Below are 17,064 nucleotides of genomic sequence, written 5' to 3'. Positions count from 1 at the left end.
ACCCCATGCAGGAAATCTCTCATGCTCTACTCACATACCACCAAATCACCACCCATTACAAACAGCCGCCTCACCCTCCCTCAGGTTCAAAATGCACTGGGGTGACAACTGCAGACAAACTGCTACATCTCACCCTGCCTCCCTCATCGCTACCACCCTGCCTTCCCACTCTGCTCCATATGTGGGGCGGCCAAGGCCACCCTCATAGGGCACCTGTGGGGACGCCCATGACAGTGACAGTACTCCCCCCCACCCAACCCATCCCCCTTCTCATCGGAGGCCGCTCTGCGCGGGTTGCTCAACCAACTGGCCAAACATGGTTGATGTACAAAGCTCTCCTGGAAGCCCAGTCCCATGGACTCCTGTGCAAGTAGGAGCCCGCCCTTGAGGATCTTCTTTATCTTTATATCAAATAAAAGTTGTTACCACCACCACGGATTACAGCGTTCCGCTCGCGAGCGCGAAGTCGCGGGCACGATTACCGGTTGCAACGGCCCTACTTTGCTGGAGGTGAGATGCGAAAACGCCCGTGTGGTGTTTTCATGTTCATCAAGGAATCCCAGGCGGTAAAAATTAATTCCGAGCTCAACCTCGTGGCCAATTCACTAATTGAAGCAAAAAGGAGAAGTGATACGTGTGAAACACCTTCACCGGAAGCCGTGAGTAGGATGTTTCTGAACGCTCGTAACGTTTACTGAATTAAGAGCTAACTGTACTTAATTAGCCACGCACAGTGAAAAATGTTACTAGGCTACGCATGGTAACAAACGGTTTCATTCCCGTAGTTCCTCCCGTACTTGCACCTTCGAGATTCAGGACAGTTTTTTTCGGTGGCTTCGACATGTACATGGGGCCTCGGTCTAGATGTGCTAGCCGGTTGGGCGACACGCTGCATTCTCCAGATAGCTAATTTGTCGCGCTCAGAATGTCTAAAGGACTAAATAAGCAGAGAGGCATACTCCAGTTTAGTGAAAAGTAAAAAATTCGAGCTGGCCGACGTCCCTCCTTTCGGCTTTTGCGCCGCGCTCTCCCCCATTGCTGCTCTCGATAATCGCCCCTTGAGAGCAGAGAAAAAAAAATTGTTCAGAGACAACAAATTACGGCACGTATTTGAGGTCGCGAAATTCGGCTGCATTACGGGTTTCACTGACAAGTGTACACTTTGCATCAAGTCCTATTCTGAAATAATTGTGCAAAAACAAAACACCTTGAAAGTGCAAAGAGCCTGTGTGCCGATGAATTAAGCTGTTTTTGTCAACGTGCATGAAAAGAATGGAAGTCCTCCTCTGACAGCAGTATATACGCCCCCCCCCCCCCCCCCCCCGCGCGGTTTCCTTGCCCCAAAAACCAATTATTAATTATTAAGAGCTTTGATCATAACAGCATTCAGGCAAACTTACCGCTGCTTGCGCACGTCGCTCGTATCAGGTTGTCTGGTCGTCCGTCCAGATTTTGTCAGGTTACTTATATACGCATAGTCGCCTGCAACCAGGGTTGAGTTTTGCTTTCAGGCCAGGCTATGACTATGGGATCGCCGACGGCTGCATTACTTCATCCTGACCAAATCCTCCAACTGGAGACCGATTACATTTTGTTCTTTTTAGGCGAGTCAGTGAGCATGCTGCCGGAATGAAGACATTCGGTTTTCGTCAGTTACGATCGGTCCATGGCGATCTGTTTGTATAACCTATAAGCCAGAACTACCACGAAATGAGGCCATAATGCTTCGCAGGCAGCATAGCTGGTATCGAATTCCTGTTGACCTGAATGGTAGTAGTGGTGTCCTGTGAATTATTGTTCGTTACCTCCGATAAAGCATACGAGATATTCGACGCATTCGTGAACATCTTATAAATGGGCTTTAGCGGTTTTGCTCATCAAATGCTGGTGCTTCTTGATAATGCTGGTACAAGAATTTTGACCGGTATGCTGTCCGAAAAGCCGGTCGATGAACAGTGGCGTGTTTTCTACTGCGCAGCCGCGCGGGGCCCATTGCTGCTGTCGAACTTAGCTTGATGACCACACAGGCTAGCGGCGGTAACAATACGTGGTAGTCACAAACGCGCAGCACTGCGTTGCATGCCTCTGTGTCGTTACCAGCAGTCAGCTGGGTCAGAAATGTCTCCAAATGGGACTCTTTGATTGCGCAGTGATCTAGAATAATAGTCAATTCTCGCCTTAGTAGTCGATCGCTGCCCCAGCGTGGGCAAATTATTTTTGCGTTTCGCCTCCTGGAGGAAAAACGCTATGGAGGAAAAACGCTAAGGCGCCCGTGTGCTGTGCGATGTCAGTGCACGTTCCCCAGGTGGTCGAAATTATTCCGGAGCTCTCCACTACGGCACCTCTTCCTTCCTTTCTTCTTTCACTCCCTCCTTTATCCCTTCCCTTACGGCGCGGTTCAGGTGTCCAACGATATATGAGACAGATACTGCGCCATTTCCTTTCCCCCAAAAAACCAATTATTATTATATTATTATTCGAAACACGGCAGACGCGGTCGGGTTCGAACCCGGGTACTCCGGCTCGGCAAGTAGCCGAGCGTCCTAACCACTGAGGTACCGCGGCGGATAGATTTCCGCAGGTGTTCCATCAATTCTCACGCGCGAGCCTAACCCACCCTCCTGCATGGTAGCCGAGCCGGAGTACCCGGGTTCGAACCCGACCGCGTCTGCCGTGTTTCGAATAATAATTGGTTTTTGGGGAAAGGAAATGGCGCAGTATCTGTCTCATATATCGTTGGACACCTGAACCGCGCCGTAAGGGAAGGGATAAAGGAGGGAGTGAAAGAAGAAAGGAAGGAAGAGGTGCCGTAGTGGAGGGCTCCGGAATAATTTCGACCACCTGGGGAACGTGCACTGACATCGCACAGCACACGGGCGCCTTAGTGTTTTTCCTCCAGGAGGCGAAACGAAAAATAATTTGCCCACGCTGGGGCAGCGATCGACTACTTGCCACGCGCTGGTAGCGTGCACTACATTGCAAGAAATAGTTGGCTGGAGCCCACTAAGTGCAAAAAGCACTGTTAGCCTCCGACCCCGCCAAAACCGACTGTTTGCTTATTTATTTATTATTTTAATTAAACCAGCTACTACTTGCTTATCTGAGAGTCACGAAAGGAATGGCGAATAACTGGCTCCGTTGGTCTATGGACACCCCACTCGCGCTTTGAGGTTGCACCAGTGACAGATGTGCGCAGCATGCGTTGGCATTGACACCGTTGTGCGGCATTGGAAGCGTTAGGCTACAGTCGGCACTCATTGGGTTCATTGGCGTTGCAGTTGACGACGTTGTAGACGGTTAATTTTGTGGGGGGAAAAGGCGCATAACTGGTTCCCTGGGTCAGTGGACACCTCAGTCGCGCTTGTGGGTACGTATACCTTTGATTTCCAGCTTCAAAATATGGTGCTTTTGCACAGTACTCCGTGTCGAGCAAAGGTAAACCGTCTGTCAATTTTGTTTCGCCATTTGCTTTAATAATAATTGGTTTTTGGGGAAAGGAAATGGCGCAGTATCTGTCTCATATATCGTTGGACACCTGAACCACGCCGTAAGGGAAGGGGTAAAGTAGGGAGTGAAAGAAGAAAGGAAGAAGAGGTGCCGAAGTGGAGGGCTCCGGAATAATTTCGACCACCTGGGGATCTTTAACGTGCACTTTCCTCAACAAGTATATATCACGGCGTTCCGCTGCTGACGACTGCAACACTATCAAATCCCGGCTCAGTAGGCTGAGTTTAGGTACAGCTGAAATACAAACGACGCCAGTGTGGCGCGCAATGTCAGTGCGCATTCTTCCCTTTGCTTCTCCCTTCATCCCTTCACAACGCGGCTGCAACCCCCGCGGTATACCACGTAGTTGTGCGCTCGGCTGCCGCGGCGGCCGCGTTTCTATGAAGCAGAAACGCAAAAGGCGCCCGTGTGCTTTGATATGGCAGTGCACATTAAAGATCCCCGGGTGGTGAAATCAATCCGTACCCCTCCACTACACAGCCTGTACACATTTATTACTGTGTAAATAGCTTGTGTATATTACCTCTCCCCTTATCCTCTTTTCCTGTCCCCTCACCTTTCATTTCATTTCTCCATTCTGCCTGCTATCCTTTATTTCCGCTGCCCCAGCTCAGGTGCTCCAGTATTGATGGCAGATGCCGGGCCTTTTCCTTCCTTTTTATCATTATTCTTGCTCTCTCTCTTCTCCCTTCCCTGATGACCCGGTTGAGGTGTCCACCGAGAAGTGAGATTTTTACTGCGCCATTGCCTTTCGTCTAAAACTACAAATTTTTAATATCGCAGCCACTTGAAAATGGGACAAACAAAATCGCTACCGTTAGTTCTTGGGCCACTTGGTGCAAGTTAAACTTAAAAACACTACGGCTGGCAGCACTGTCTACAGACATGGCGTATGTCCCACTGATGCACTATTTCAGCTATTTCAGCTATTCAGCCTCAAATAGCTGTTTTTTATGGTTTTTTTGGGGAAAGGAAATGGCGCAGTATCTGTCTCATATATCGCTGGACACCTGAACCGCGCCGTAAGGGAAGGGATAAAGGAGGAGTGAAAGAAGAAAGGAAGAAAGTGGTGTCGTAGTGGAGGGCTTCGGAATAATTTCGACCACCTGGGGAACGTGCACTGACACCGCACAGCTCACGGGCGCCTTAGCGTTTTTCACTATTTCAGCTATTCAGCCTCAATTTCATTTCTCCATTCTGCCTGCTGTCCTTTATTTCCGCTGCCCCAGCTCAGGTGCTTCAGTATCGATGGCAGATGCCGGGGCTAGCAAAAATGTTTTCCTTTATTTTTACTATTATTTTTTTTAATAAAACCACTACCACCACCTATTCAGCCTCTCTCTTCCTCCTGACCAATTTTCCTTCCTTCGCTCCCTCCTAAATTTCTCTTTTTGATGGAGCAATGTCACCTTTCCTCCAAAGCAATTTCAGTGCCGAAGCGCGGCTTCCTCTGCCTTCGTTCACCGGCTTGCGCGATTCACGTTCGCGATGCACCACCGTAAATGTGTATTTGTGTGCCCTCAATTTCCGCAATTAAAAATTTTCCGCCACACGTCCGGGGGGTGAGTTCCGCCAGGGCCTATTTTGCGCGAGCCGCGAGAAACGAAAAGGTGACGTCTTGACGCGTAACCAGGCCGGCACAGCTGCGCGTGTTCTCCTGTAGGGCTGGAAGCGCGTAGATCTCATTAGATTCGGATGCAGGTGTTCAGTAATGCCGAGAGGGTTTCATACCGCATGAACGCGACAGAAGTCGTGTAGTTGACTATAGGCACCTTTTTAGCTGCCACGCGAGCCTTTGCGCTTTCTCGTTTTCTTGCGATGCGGTCACTTTCCTTATTGGGACAACACATTTCCATTTCAAATTATCAGCGACGAACTTTTCTTGAACTACGTATAATTTCGGCGTAGCTTTACTTTGTAGACGTGTATGGTTGTGTTTGGGAATGAGCGATCATTACAAATCTGTTTCAGCGTGGGGAATTCCCTAAAGATTTGACCAATATTGCAGTTTTTTCATGCATCATGTGATCTGAAGCCACCTCTCACGTCCAGCCATCGTTTGGTTGTAGGAACGGAAACCGAGCATGCATGAGAGATGAAAAAAAAAATCTCTGCGGTTCAACTACTGCTGCTGTGGTGTATGAATGAATGAATGAATGAATGAGAACTTCATTGTCCACAGAGAAGGAGCCCCCAAATCCCCGGTCTCGGCATGCAGGCCTGAGACGCATATAGGGGATGCTCCGCAGACTATATAAGGACTATATTGAAGTGGTGTATATCGGGCAGGTAGACGCGGCTGGGCCTCTGTAATGTTGAGTGCGTTCCGCACACTGGATAGGCGACGCGACCACCCTGGCGGTTATCGCGAGAGGTTGGTCGCCCAATGAACGCTGCGGCCTATTGCTGCAGTTTAACTTACAAATATTTTCGCATATATAGGCATTATACATATTGCTATTCCACAATGCAAATATTGTAAATTTAGCTGTTTCGCAAACTAGCTGAAAAGCAAACTCAGTAAAAATGTGTAACGGGTTTCCAGGTTTCTGAGACTTGCGGCGTTTGCTTGGCTCGCTTTACACACACCCTATCTAAATTCACTGCGCGAGATCATGGTTTCGGAAGGAAAATTGAAAATTGGTTTTGAAGAAAGGAAAAATTGGAGGACGGGTAAGCTTCGCCGTTAGGTGTGGAACGCGAGAGCGTGTTGCAGCGCTGCCAAGGAGTCCCCACAACTCCTCGGTCGTTCGGCGCGACGCCTCGCCCCGATCCCTCCATTACGGCTCCTCTTTCTCTCTTCCGTCTTTCATTCCACCATCCCTTCCCTGGCGGCGCTAAGCTGCTATGAACAGATACTACACTTTTCTCTTAGAATGTTCCTCATAGTGATCAAAATTATTCTCCCACTTCGGCACCCCTTTATTTCTTTGTGTTCACTCCATCCTTTATACTCCTTTCTCACGGCGCGGTTGACGCGTTCACCGAGAAGTGAGACAGCTACTGCTCCCTTTCTCTTCGCGAAAAACTTATTTGATTGTTACAAAATCAAAAGCAAACAATAACCTGAAAACTAAACGGAAGCCTCAAACCGAAAGTGGCCGGTCTGACGTGCTCGTAGCGCCTCTCTAAAGACCGTGGGCGCCATATGCCCACTGCGCTGGTGCAATTACCCCGCTCCAAAACGTGCAGGAAGCAGGTTTAGCACTTCCGCAGACTTGAGAGTAGTCGTAACGGTCGTTATTGCGTACGTTGGTACGACCGAAGCCGCGGACATCCGGCGGTCGCGCATAGTGCCAGCAGCCAATCAGCCTCCGGCACGTGGGTGGGAGGCCGCCAGTGGCAGCACCGGCGGGAGTCGCGCTCGCCGCGCCTCCTTGACTCCGTGTGCTGCCGCTGACAGTGCCCGTGGCGTGGCCAGCTGTCCGCGTTGAATGTGGTACCGGTGGTACCGGCATATCTATCGAGTCGTCACTGCTAGCCGGCCACGTTTGTTTTGTACAGCTTTTTAAACATGGCATTCGATGTCAGAAGGTATGTATGCGAACACTAATGACACTTCTCTTATGCTTATATCATACTATGCCGCATTTTAGCCACTTGAGCAAAACAATGCTTTCAATGACCGTAGAACACCGGGCGCCGTGCTTGCAAGATCGAGAGCTCCCCACTCTCCTTGTTTAATACAGCGCCGATCACACCACCATTGCATTCCATTCCATGGTCAATAAAGGTGCTGCGCTGGCACGAGTGGGACGTGGCGGCTGCGGCCTCCTTGAGAGAGCGTCCGCCCAGCTGCTTACGTGTACGCATATGCACGCTTTAGCTACACAGGACCGCATATCTTCACACCTGTTGCCAAGTGCGTTGGCAAAAAGGCTGGCGGCGGGGCGCATAATATGCCGGCGCCTTTCAAGCTTAGTGCCGCGGTCCGGCGCCGACATTTAGCGATTGCAACCGGTATACCTGTAGGCGTTACTTGCTTCTCACATTTAATTCATGGTACTGACATGCTGGGTGCAGGTTTGATATCTACCGCAAGATTCCAAAAGACCTCACCCAGCCCACAGTAACTGGCGCTGTGATATCCATCCTAAGCTGCTTCTTCATCTCCATCCTCTTCCTGTCCGAGTTCATCTCGTACATGTCGCCTGAGCTGTAAGTTCTGCCGCCGATTGCGCTTCGGCCAGAGATCGGTGCCTGCGAATCACACAGGTGTACACTTGCAGGGTCAGTGAGCTGTATGTAGACAATCCAAGCAGTACAGAAAAGATCCCCGTGTCCATCAATATCACGCTCCTCAAGCTCGACTGCAGCGGTACGTGCGTCGCCTGCGCATTTGATGAGCACGAAAATAACTGCGATTAAAACATGCTTGCAGTTGTGGGCCTCGACATTCAGGATGACATGGGACGTCACGAAGTTGGCTTTGTTGAAAACACTGAGAAGACACCTGTGGGCCCCGGCTGTCGGTTTGAGGGAAAGTTCTTCATACACAAGGTGCGGCAAAACATAGGTTTTTGCTAACTCTCACTCTCTTAACTAACTCTTTTGCTAACTAACTCTTAGAAGCTCTGACAGAAAACTAAAAAGGCAGAGTTTATATTCTTGTGACATTTATTCTTTGCTCATTCTGAAAAAGTGCTTTTCTTAATGTTTAGTAAGCAGAAATGAAAAGAGCATAATCCCAGATTATGAAATATTAAGAACCATAGCTGGTTAGTGCCAAATGCTTATGTGCATGTTTATGCTCTTAGATATTTTCCATCCTGAAAAAGTTACAATGCCATAATTTTCAGGTACCGGGAAACTTTCATGTGTCCACTCATGCAGCTGCTAAGCAGCCAGAAAAGATTGATATGACTCACATTATTCATGACCTTACATTTGGTCTCAAAATGGTGAGTATTTAGCCTTGTCCCTTGCCTTTCTGCATCTCCATGTGGTGCAGTCTACTTTCATATGTTCTTGTTGCATTCACTAGACTGATGAGGTGAAGGGCAGCTTCAACTCCCTGGACGAAATGGACAAGTCTGGAGCCAATGGTGAGCAACTTCCGACGAAGGATGCAGCGGCTTGTCAACTGGTCGCACCTTGAGCTGCATGATTGCAAGTCTTTCGTTGAACAGTTTTCTTGCCCTTCAGCCTTGTGCATACTTCTCTCCCTGCTACAGGAATTGAGTCCCATGACTATGTCATGAAGATTGTTCCCACAGTGTATGAAAAGTCTCGAGGCGAACGGATAGAATCCTACCAGTACACATATGCCTATAAGGTGTGCACTCGAGCTCTGCCTTTATCTCTTCTTGCCAGTGGCGAGAGTAGCTCACCCTCTTTCTTCCCTCTGTGTTCAGAGCTACGTGTCCATCTCGCACACGGGTCGCATCATGCCTGCCATCTGGTTCCGCTACGACCTCACTCCCATCACAGTCAAGTACACCCGTCGTGGCGTGCCCCTGTACAGCTTCCTTACCTCGGTGAGTGATTTGCGAAGCCCCTGGCCTCCGGAGGGATGCGATGGGGCAGGTGCGTGGAGACATGCACGGGGATCGTTTGTCTTGGTGGGATCCCTTCTTGTCTGAGCACCTGCTAGCTGAATGCCCAGTGAAGGTGGATGCGTCGGGAGTACATGGTCTACTGTAGCAGCCTGGTGTTATAAATGTTGTCTTCTGGACTAAAATTTTCTTCCTTAGGAAAAGCTTGTTTGGCATGTTTGTGGTAAGGTTTTGTTCTCTCTGCGGAAAATTCATGTTTAAAAGCATACTCATTGCATTGAAAACACACTTCAGATGGCAGGCACCATTTTACCATTTTTCCATTTTTTTTATTGAAATGATTATTATGTTGGTATTCTCTGTTATAAAAATTCACTCTTAAGTTGTAAGAATTCTTGATATTTAATTACTTTAGCCCTCTTCTGACAGTACAATTTTTCAATTCAGCTGTTGTTTACAACAGCTCAAATTATGTTGGATAAGTTTGGCTCGAAGCATCAGTTGAAGAGTCCAATGTTTTAGCGAATCCCTCAAGGTGGAGTAGATTTGTAATAAAGGAGTAACTACCCATTAGTATCCATTCATGTGCAGCCATATGGTTACAAAGGAAAGCTATCCAGCTTTCACAGAAACTTCGTAGTTAAAGAACATTTCGTCCAGGTCTGAGGTCAATACTTTCCAGACCTAAGACTTCACGGGCGTGCCGGACTAGGCTGAACTGTTCTTTAACTATGAAGTTTCTGTGAAAGCTATATAGCTTTCCTTTGTAGCTGTATGCCTGCGCTTGGGTAGATGCTAAGGAGTAATAACTTTTTTATAAGGTGAAGAGATTACTGTTTAGGAATAACATGTGGGACCAAGGGAGATCAAAAATGAAATGTCGAGCTGCATTTTCAGCATGGATTAATTATTGAGTCCTTCGGATGTGTGCTAAGCTTTTCTATTATGGTGCAACTATGAAAGAGTTGTGAACATTTAAACAGAAAATTGACTGTTTGCTTTAGAATGTTGATTTTCTCATGCACCAAAATTCCTCATTTTCATATGATATGAGATATGACATGCATAATGTCTGCAGTGCAGGATTACAAAGTGTTTGCTTTATTCCGCTCCTTTTTATGTAAAAACTCAAGCTCCAACAGCTGCTGTCTTTCATCAGCATTACTGTCATTCCAAATTGTAATCCTCTGCTTTGAGCACTAAAAGCAAAAGCTCGAAAAAAAGAATGCCTCACTAAACTTGGTCGTGTTCTGCGCGATAGAAATGCAGAAAATTAAGTGTTTTCCCATGAATATGATGACCAAGGTTTTGTAGGCACTCCTAAAAATGTTTCCAACACGCAGTGTAGTGCAAAATTGGTATATATTGTCATTTATTTTTGTCTGTTCTGACCTGTTTAGGCATTTTGCCAAGAATGCAGCATACACGCATTAGAGATGGAAGCAAAAACAATATAATCTTGGCTTTGCCAGCCGTAATTGGCAAGCAAAAGGAAAATAAATCAATGATTGGCAGAAACACGTCTGGTGGCGTTTGAAGTCAAATGTTAGGCTTTATTCTTCTTAAGACTTTGCTTTTATTGATGCTTACACCACTTCCGCAAGCTAATTTCCGTGAATTTCCTCATGAGAATATACTAGTTGCCCCACATTTTAAAAACAAAAATAACAAAAACTGCAAGAAATTACTACTCAACGCCATCGCATCAAAGACGAAGGTCTTGCTTATTCAGCAAGTGTTTTTAGTTGAGAAAAAAAAGGCCACCGAACAAAATTGCAGTTGCTCATATCTTTGAAGCTGTTTTTCTCAGTCCACACTTTTGGGCCGAAGTGCACATTTAGGAAAACTCGTTTTTATATGCAGAGACAAAATTTATTTTGAAGGTGGTTTCTAAACCAAAATTTTCTGGGGAATAAGATAGGGCCCTTATCATCTCAGTTGTTAGGTTTTTACGACAAGAAATTTAGGATTTTGAAATAGCAGTGACAGCAGAAAAACAAAAGTTGCTTTTCGGCACGGTGATTTGCGACAAAAAACGCGTATTTTGAAATTTCATTGACAGAAAAAAGCAAAGCTGCTTTCCAGTGGTGTGATACTTAGAAAAAGTAATCGTCATTTCCTCCCCTTGTCCTGTACATATGAGGCTTTCTTGCGGCCATCTATGCCGAAAAAGTAAACAAATTACCATTACATATAAAATGGGAGTTCCTTAACTGATACACTCAATAGCTCATTCTTATGTGAACAACTTTTTTTACACTCAATATTGAATGTTGAAATTTTAGTTATGTTTAAATGGCATAGGGATACACCATCCCTGAAAGTGTCATCAAAATTGGCGCAGTTCAATGTTCAAGGTTCGTTTATTACATGTTTATGGTACAAGGTTAGAGAAAAACATTGGAATACAGAAGGAGGTCCCAAAGTCGGAGACTGTGGACGTGGCAGTGGTTCTAATGTTCACCCTTCAGCTCCGCATCCCCCCTTAAAGCTGGCATATTGGAAAAAATTCTTTAAGGAAGGGGGGACACTGGTCTTTGGACCAAAAATGACTCAAAAATCAGTTTTCTAAAAATGACATTTCTGGAGTCTATAGCTATTATCCTGCAGCTCTACCAATTTTTTCCTTCAGGAAGTCAGTATTTTGACCATAATATTAAATTCAGATCATCGTATGGGCTGAATTTGTGCTGGAGCAGATGATTTAACAGAATGAAAATTTTGGACATCTGGCTGCCTTCTTAATATGTCGTTTATGAGGGTTTAACCTCCCAAAGCGACTCAGGCTTTAAGGGACGCTGTAGTGAAGGTCTCCGGAAATTTCGGCCGCCTGGGGTTTTTTAACGTGCACTGACGTCGCACAGTACACAGGCCTCTAGAATTTCGCCTCCATCGAAATTCAGCCGCCGCGGCCGGGATCCCAACATCTAAGACAGATAGACATGTAATACTGTTTGCTAAGGAACGCTGAAGTCACAGTGTATGTAATAATCAAAGCATAATTGTTCAATCACACTTCAGAAATTTATTATTTTGAAAAATATATGGATGCAAGGTATCCACACCTTGAATGTTGCTATTTCAAGTGTTGTGAAATTACTAATGAGGGTAAAAGGGAAAAACTGCTTTGATTATTGCACTCTTCACTCACCTTACTATGTAGCCGTGGGTTAAAAATTATTTTTAATGAGCCATTTTTTTTTTGCAGAGAGGTACTAATGAATGAATAATTAAAATTAATTATATTAGGAGTTATCTAATTTATAGAAAAGGAAATCTCAGACTTGAAATAAGTATAAAAAACTGAGCAAGGTGACAGTTTTATTAGGAATGTACTGAAAATAAGGGAAATAGGTCTAAGACCAGCATGTCCCCCCCCCCACATTGGAACCTTCGCTGCCATTTGTTGCTCGTCTTTAGCCCTTGCTTCCCCATTCTACTTCTGTCAAGCAGCTTTTGATTGATTGAGTGGTCATGCTTGACGTCTGGGCGTGCAAATTTTCGTTGACTACAGTGGCACAAGACCATTTTATGAACATCATGTGATTATAAAAATTGTCGTGCACAAAGAAAAATAGCTGCTCTTAAAAAAAAAACAAGATGCAAGCAGTTGAAAGGATCAGCACAGCAACAGTTTCGGCTGTACATTTCACTTTTCTAGTGGCTGCTACTAAAATTGGCTGATGCTATTCAAAAGCACCCAATTTGGTGTGGTCCCACTACTTTTTGGGGCCATATGCTACCCATACTTGGAGCTGAAACGTATATGTCACAGTTGCCTTGCCAGGGCAGGCTACAGCCCATAACACCACTTCATTTTTTGACACCCCCATCCTTCTGATGTTCAGGCTTATTAGGTTCCCTGTAACCTAATAATGAGGGCAGGTGCGAACATATCATGGTTTCTGGATTCCTGCTGATGATCATTTGTATGTCAGTAGGGTTTTAAAGCTTTGCTCTAAGCGTTATCCTTCTTGTCTTTTTTCCAGTTCCCCCCACCCCTCTTTATCTTTACCACAATGTTGCTCAACTGTCTGTTTTTGCTGTCTTATAGTACCTGCAGCTTGTACAAGCAGCATTCACCTCCAATAGAGTTAAGACGAAGAGTGGAAGATGGTGCCTTTATCATTATTTGTATTTTCCTCCCATTTGCTTCAAGTGTTTCTCTTGAATTTTCTTGTTATATGAAAAAGCTACAAAATTAAGAGGCCTTTTTTATTTGTTAAATACAAAGGAACAAACTTCAAACTGCACGCAGAACCAATCACAAAGGCAGTGGCACCTTAAGGCCTGGTTGTAGTTAAATCGTTTTCCAGCTTTGCAGTTTTATTTAAATGGTGTAAGGTGGTAGTTGACAATCAGAGATCACCCTCTCACTGCAATATATTTATGTGTTGAAATACATTTCCTTCTGTAAAAGTTTGCTTCAATTGTTTCTGAGCATGATTTCTTGCCTACTATGGTTTCCAAATATGAATATGTATGCACTCATGCTGCATTTAAACCTTTGTTGGATATCATAGTGTAATGCAAAATCAACATAAAACGTTTGCAGAGGGCTGAGGTGACGCAATGTTCTACAAATGAAATGACGCTTTGCCGCAAGTGCTAATGTTCTAGAGGCAACTCTTCTGCAAAAATAGAGCTGCATAGATATACAAGCCGGGTGGGCATGAACGCATTATCTGAAAGCCATCAGCTGTTGTGAAATTTTACCTTTTAACACAAGAGCATTATTGTACCCCCATGTTGAAAAGAATTGTCCAGCGTCGTCGGCATTGGCAACTATTTAAAGCCTCGCAGCTGCTCACAGAAGAAATATACGAAAAGTACCTACAAAAGCAACCTAGGGGCAGGAGGTGCACTTAGGTCACGTGACCTTGTGGCATCATCAAAACCTGTAACAACCGGATTGTGAGCAAGCTGCTCACCGTGGCAGGTGGCAGTTAAATTAGTGATTGGTCGTGAGAGGTTGCTCGGGAAGAGCAACCTGGGTCTCACAAGCCCCACTGGTGGCAGCACGTGCCATCCCAGGGCAGTTGCGCATCTCTGAACCACTGCATCACTGTGCCAGGAGTGGTATGAGGACTTCCCAGTGATCTTCCCAGCGAATGACGAATTCTGCATATACATAACCCATTAACGCTATCGCGTCATATCCTTAAGGCGGGGCTTAAGTGTCTCCTCCAATTTTTTATTGTCTGCTGTGCATTGATGTGGTGCTGTGCATAAGTGTGGTACTTGCTAGGTGCGCAATTATGCTTGGTGACTAAATTTGAATAAAACAAGTTATGGTTTCTGCTTTTAGTCCAATCTTTCTACCATCCTCACGGTTTTGTAGGTACATTTAGATTTCACTTGAACGTTTTGATTAGGCAGTTGTCTAGTTGTGTGGAGGGCCCATAGAAGAGCCTTTAAACTGTGAACTGCTTGTGACACATGCTGCTCTTTGTTGTGAACAGGTCTGTGCCATTGTTGGTGGCACATTCACCGTGGCAGGCATTGTGGATTCCCTGGTTTTCACAGCATCTGAGGTCTTCAAGAAGTTTGAAATGGGCAAGCTCAGCTAGAAGCAAGAGCGTGGACAAAGTCACAGCAGTGCCCCCACTGCTCTGCTGTCTTCCGTTGCTGTTCGCGCTCTGCTACTTACTTGTGCTCGCACTCCAGGGGGGCACGTAAGAGCAGAAGTTGCATTACAGGCGACTGCAGGGCATTGAAATGATGTGCAACATTCACTGAATTTTCCTAGGCACTGCAAGAAGCCAAGTGTACTGCATCGTGCGCTAGGTGTGCAGGCACAATTGAGTGCTGAGAGCGAGCAGGGACCCGTGAGATTTGCTTTGACTTGCAGAGTGCAAGAACTCATCATGGCGCAAGACTGGTGTGGTGGACAGCCAGCCCAGTGCCAGGGGCTGCTGTGCAGTCATTGTGACAAGAGCCCTGCAGAGGCCTCTGGTTTGACTCGGTGGTGGGCTATGCAAGGTGCAAGAGAGCTCCCCAGTGAAGCTTTAATGGAGTGTGAATCTGGTCCTTTCTGGCTGACTAGAGAGACCATGTTTTTGTTGTTTTATCTCCAAGCACAAGAATACGACCCCACTGCTCTTTCTATGCATTAGTTGTTAATTGTGGAAACCAGAGCAGGGAACAAGTCATTTTGTGTGGAAGTTTCTGGAACTGAAGCTGCTGCTTTCATTGTTAAGGCAAACCTGTATGTATGTATGTGCATATGTGCTTTCAAGGTATTTGTACTAAAATTGCTCACAATGCAAATGCTTGTCTTCTTTCATGTTGTCATTGTTTAGTTATTTAGGGCAAGGTCTTCTTTTTTATATGTATTTTTCAGTATTGAGGATATGATGTCATTTCTTTTTTAGTTGTTTTATGCGTTTAGCTTCCAAAATATAGGGAATGGTGGGACATTATTGGCACGCACTGGAAGCTGAATACATGGACTCATTTGAGGACTGGGTTTTGCTGCCTTGTTCAATTTAATGGCTGAGCTTTCATTTTGGCTTAGCTTGAGTAGCCGAATATGTCGTGTATTGTTATATGGCATTCTTTGCTTTTTCTATGCAAGGCATTTATAATTTAAGTTTTTTCTGTGTGATGAAAATAAATTCACCTTCAAAAGTTCATGTTTTTGACTGCAGTGAAAGTAGACGTACCGTGCTGCATTCCATCACTACCCAGGGATGTTCTGCTATGTCCTATATTACAATCAGCCAGCAAGCACTCTACATCTGCAATTTCGCTTGTATATTGCTTGATGGTTGGCTTTGCCAAGTACCATGTTTAGTGCCAGTACTTGCCTAGTGCATGAAAGCTGCGCATAAAAATACACTGTCATCTCTAGCTTATCTCTGCAGGCCAATGTGAGGCTATCCGTGACAGGAAGGTGTGCGCTATGTACACAGTGATCTTTCCCTGCAATTTGAATAGGTGTTGCTAAAGGCAATGATGGATACTTTTTTTTTCTTGATGAAATGAGGCCAGTTATTGTAACCAGTGCGATGTAAAGCAAAACTTATCACCAAATGCTCCAGGCTGAGGAAGTGCATGCGTGCATGTGCGTGTGTGTGTGGTGGCCTTCACAACACAGGGACATATGATAAAATTGTGCTGGGTGCCAAGCCATAGTGGAATAGATGAAACTGAAAGAGCCGACGTGTGCTGCAGAAGCTCGCAGTCATGAAATCAAGAAAGTCAGCTTGCCCCATTGGGAGTGCATGAAATTAATACATAGTAATTTGAAGGCTACATGGCAGACAACTTGGGAAAATGAAATAAACAAGTTGCATTTTGTAAAGCCTGTACTGGGGGAGTGGAAGTTTTGTACGCACCAGGAACGTCTTATAGAAGTGATTCTCTGTCATCTCTGAATAGGCCACACACAGCTTCCTGTTATAAGGGAGTAATTGCTCGTTGGCATCCACACAAGCACAGCCATGCGGCTACATAGGAAAGCTATACAGCTTTCTCCCCTAAACATTTCCCTAAACATTCCCCTAAACATTTGACCACAAATTCCTGTTAACAAAAGACAAACCTTTTTGTGAAGAATGTGGAGATGAACTTAGTTACTCACATTTTATTCTCCTATGCGAAACTAGAAGAACTAAGAAAAAGTTCAATTTTATAATGAATGCATTCCTTTTCATCCAACACTGCTCTTGGGTGATAATGCAATCGTTGACATGTCTTGCGTTTTTAACTTTTTAATTTCTCGAGAAACTATAAATTCTGACCCACTGTTTCACTTGGTTTTTGATACACCTCAGCCATTTTATCATTCCTGAGAAGAAGGCTGAGGTGTCTATTTCATTGGTTGAGAGCCTCGAGATCCTTGCCCAGCCAAGGATGGCTTCTGAGGTTACCTGACCTTTAAAGCTTTTACCATTAGCCAGTTCTAAAATTTTTGTCGTTTGTCATCACTAGGTAATACGAAAACTTTTTAGGCCCTTTACACCACCATTGTTTACACCTTTTTATAAAATTTTGCACAAGACAATTTTCTGTACCTTGTGTATGGTGCATAATAGCCTTAGGTGCTCATGCACCACTA

General features: G+C 45.3%; 1 protein-coding gene across 1 annotated transcript; it reads left to right on the top strand.

The window, feature by feature from the left end:
* Positions 1-6,808: 6,808 nt before the first annotated feature.
* Positions 6,809-15,637, top strand: LOC144113060 (endoplasmic reticulum-Golgi intermediate compartment protein 1-like). Its single transcript, XM_077645955.1, has 9 exons — positions 6,809-7,041; positions 7,531-7,665; positions 7,737-7,825; positions 7,889-8,007; positions 8,307-8,408; positions 8,492-8,552; positions 8,682-8,782; positions 8,862-8,984; positions 14,465-15,637. Exons 1-9 carry the CDS (start codon positions 7,022-7,024, stop codon positions 14,570-14,572), a joined length of 858 nt encoding a protein of 285 aa, XP_077502081.1. The 5' UTR covers positions 6,809-7,021; the 3' UTR covers positions 14,573-15,637.
* Positions 15,638-17,064: the final 1,427 nt, after the last annotated feature.

The sequence above is a fragment of the Amblyomma americanum genome, chromosome 1, assembly GCF_052857255.1.
Source record: "Amblyomma americanum isolate KBUSLIRL-KWMA chromosome 1, ASM5285725v1, whole genome shotgun sequence".
In the NCBI taxonomy this organism is placed as follows: Eukaryota; Metazoa; Arthropoda; class Arachnida; order Ixodida; family Ixodidae; genus Amblyomma; species Amblyomma americanum.
Note: the sequence above shows the minus strand (reverse complement) of the source record. Positions and strands in the feature narration are given on the sequence as shown.

Bases quoted from the DNA above. Each gene is read 5' to 3' on its own strand.
- LOC144113060 (XM_077645955.1), top strand. From the start codon at position 7,022: ATGGCATTCGATGTCAGAAG. The intron at 8,409-8,491 runs GTGAGTATTTAG...TGCATTCACTAG, and splicing joins TTACATTTGGTCTCAAAATG to ACTGATGAGGTGAAGGGCAG. The intron at 8,783-8,861 runs GTGTGCACTCGA...CTCTGTGTTCAG, and splicing joins AGTACACATATGCCTATAAG to AGCTACGTGTCCATCTCGCA.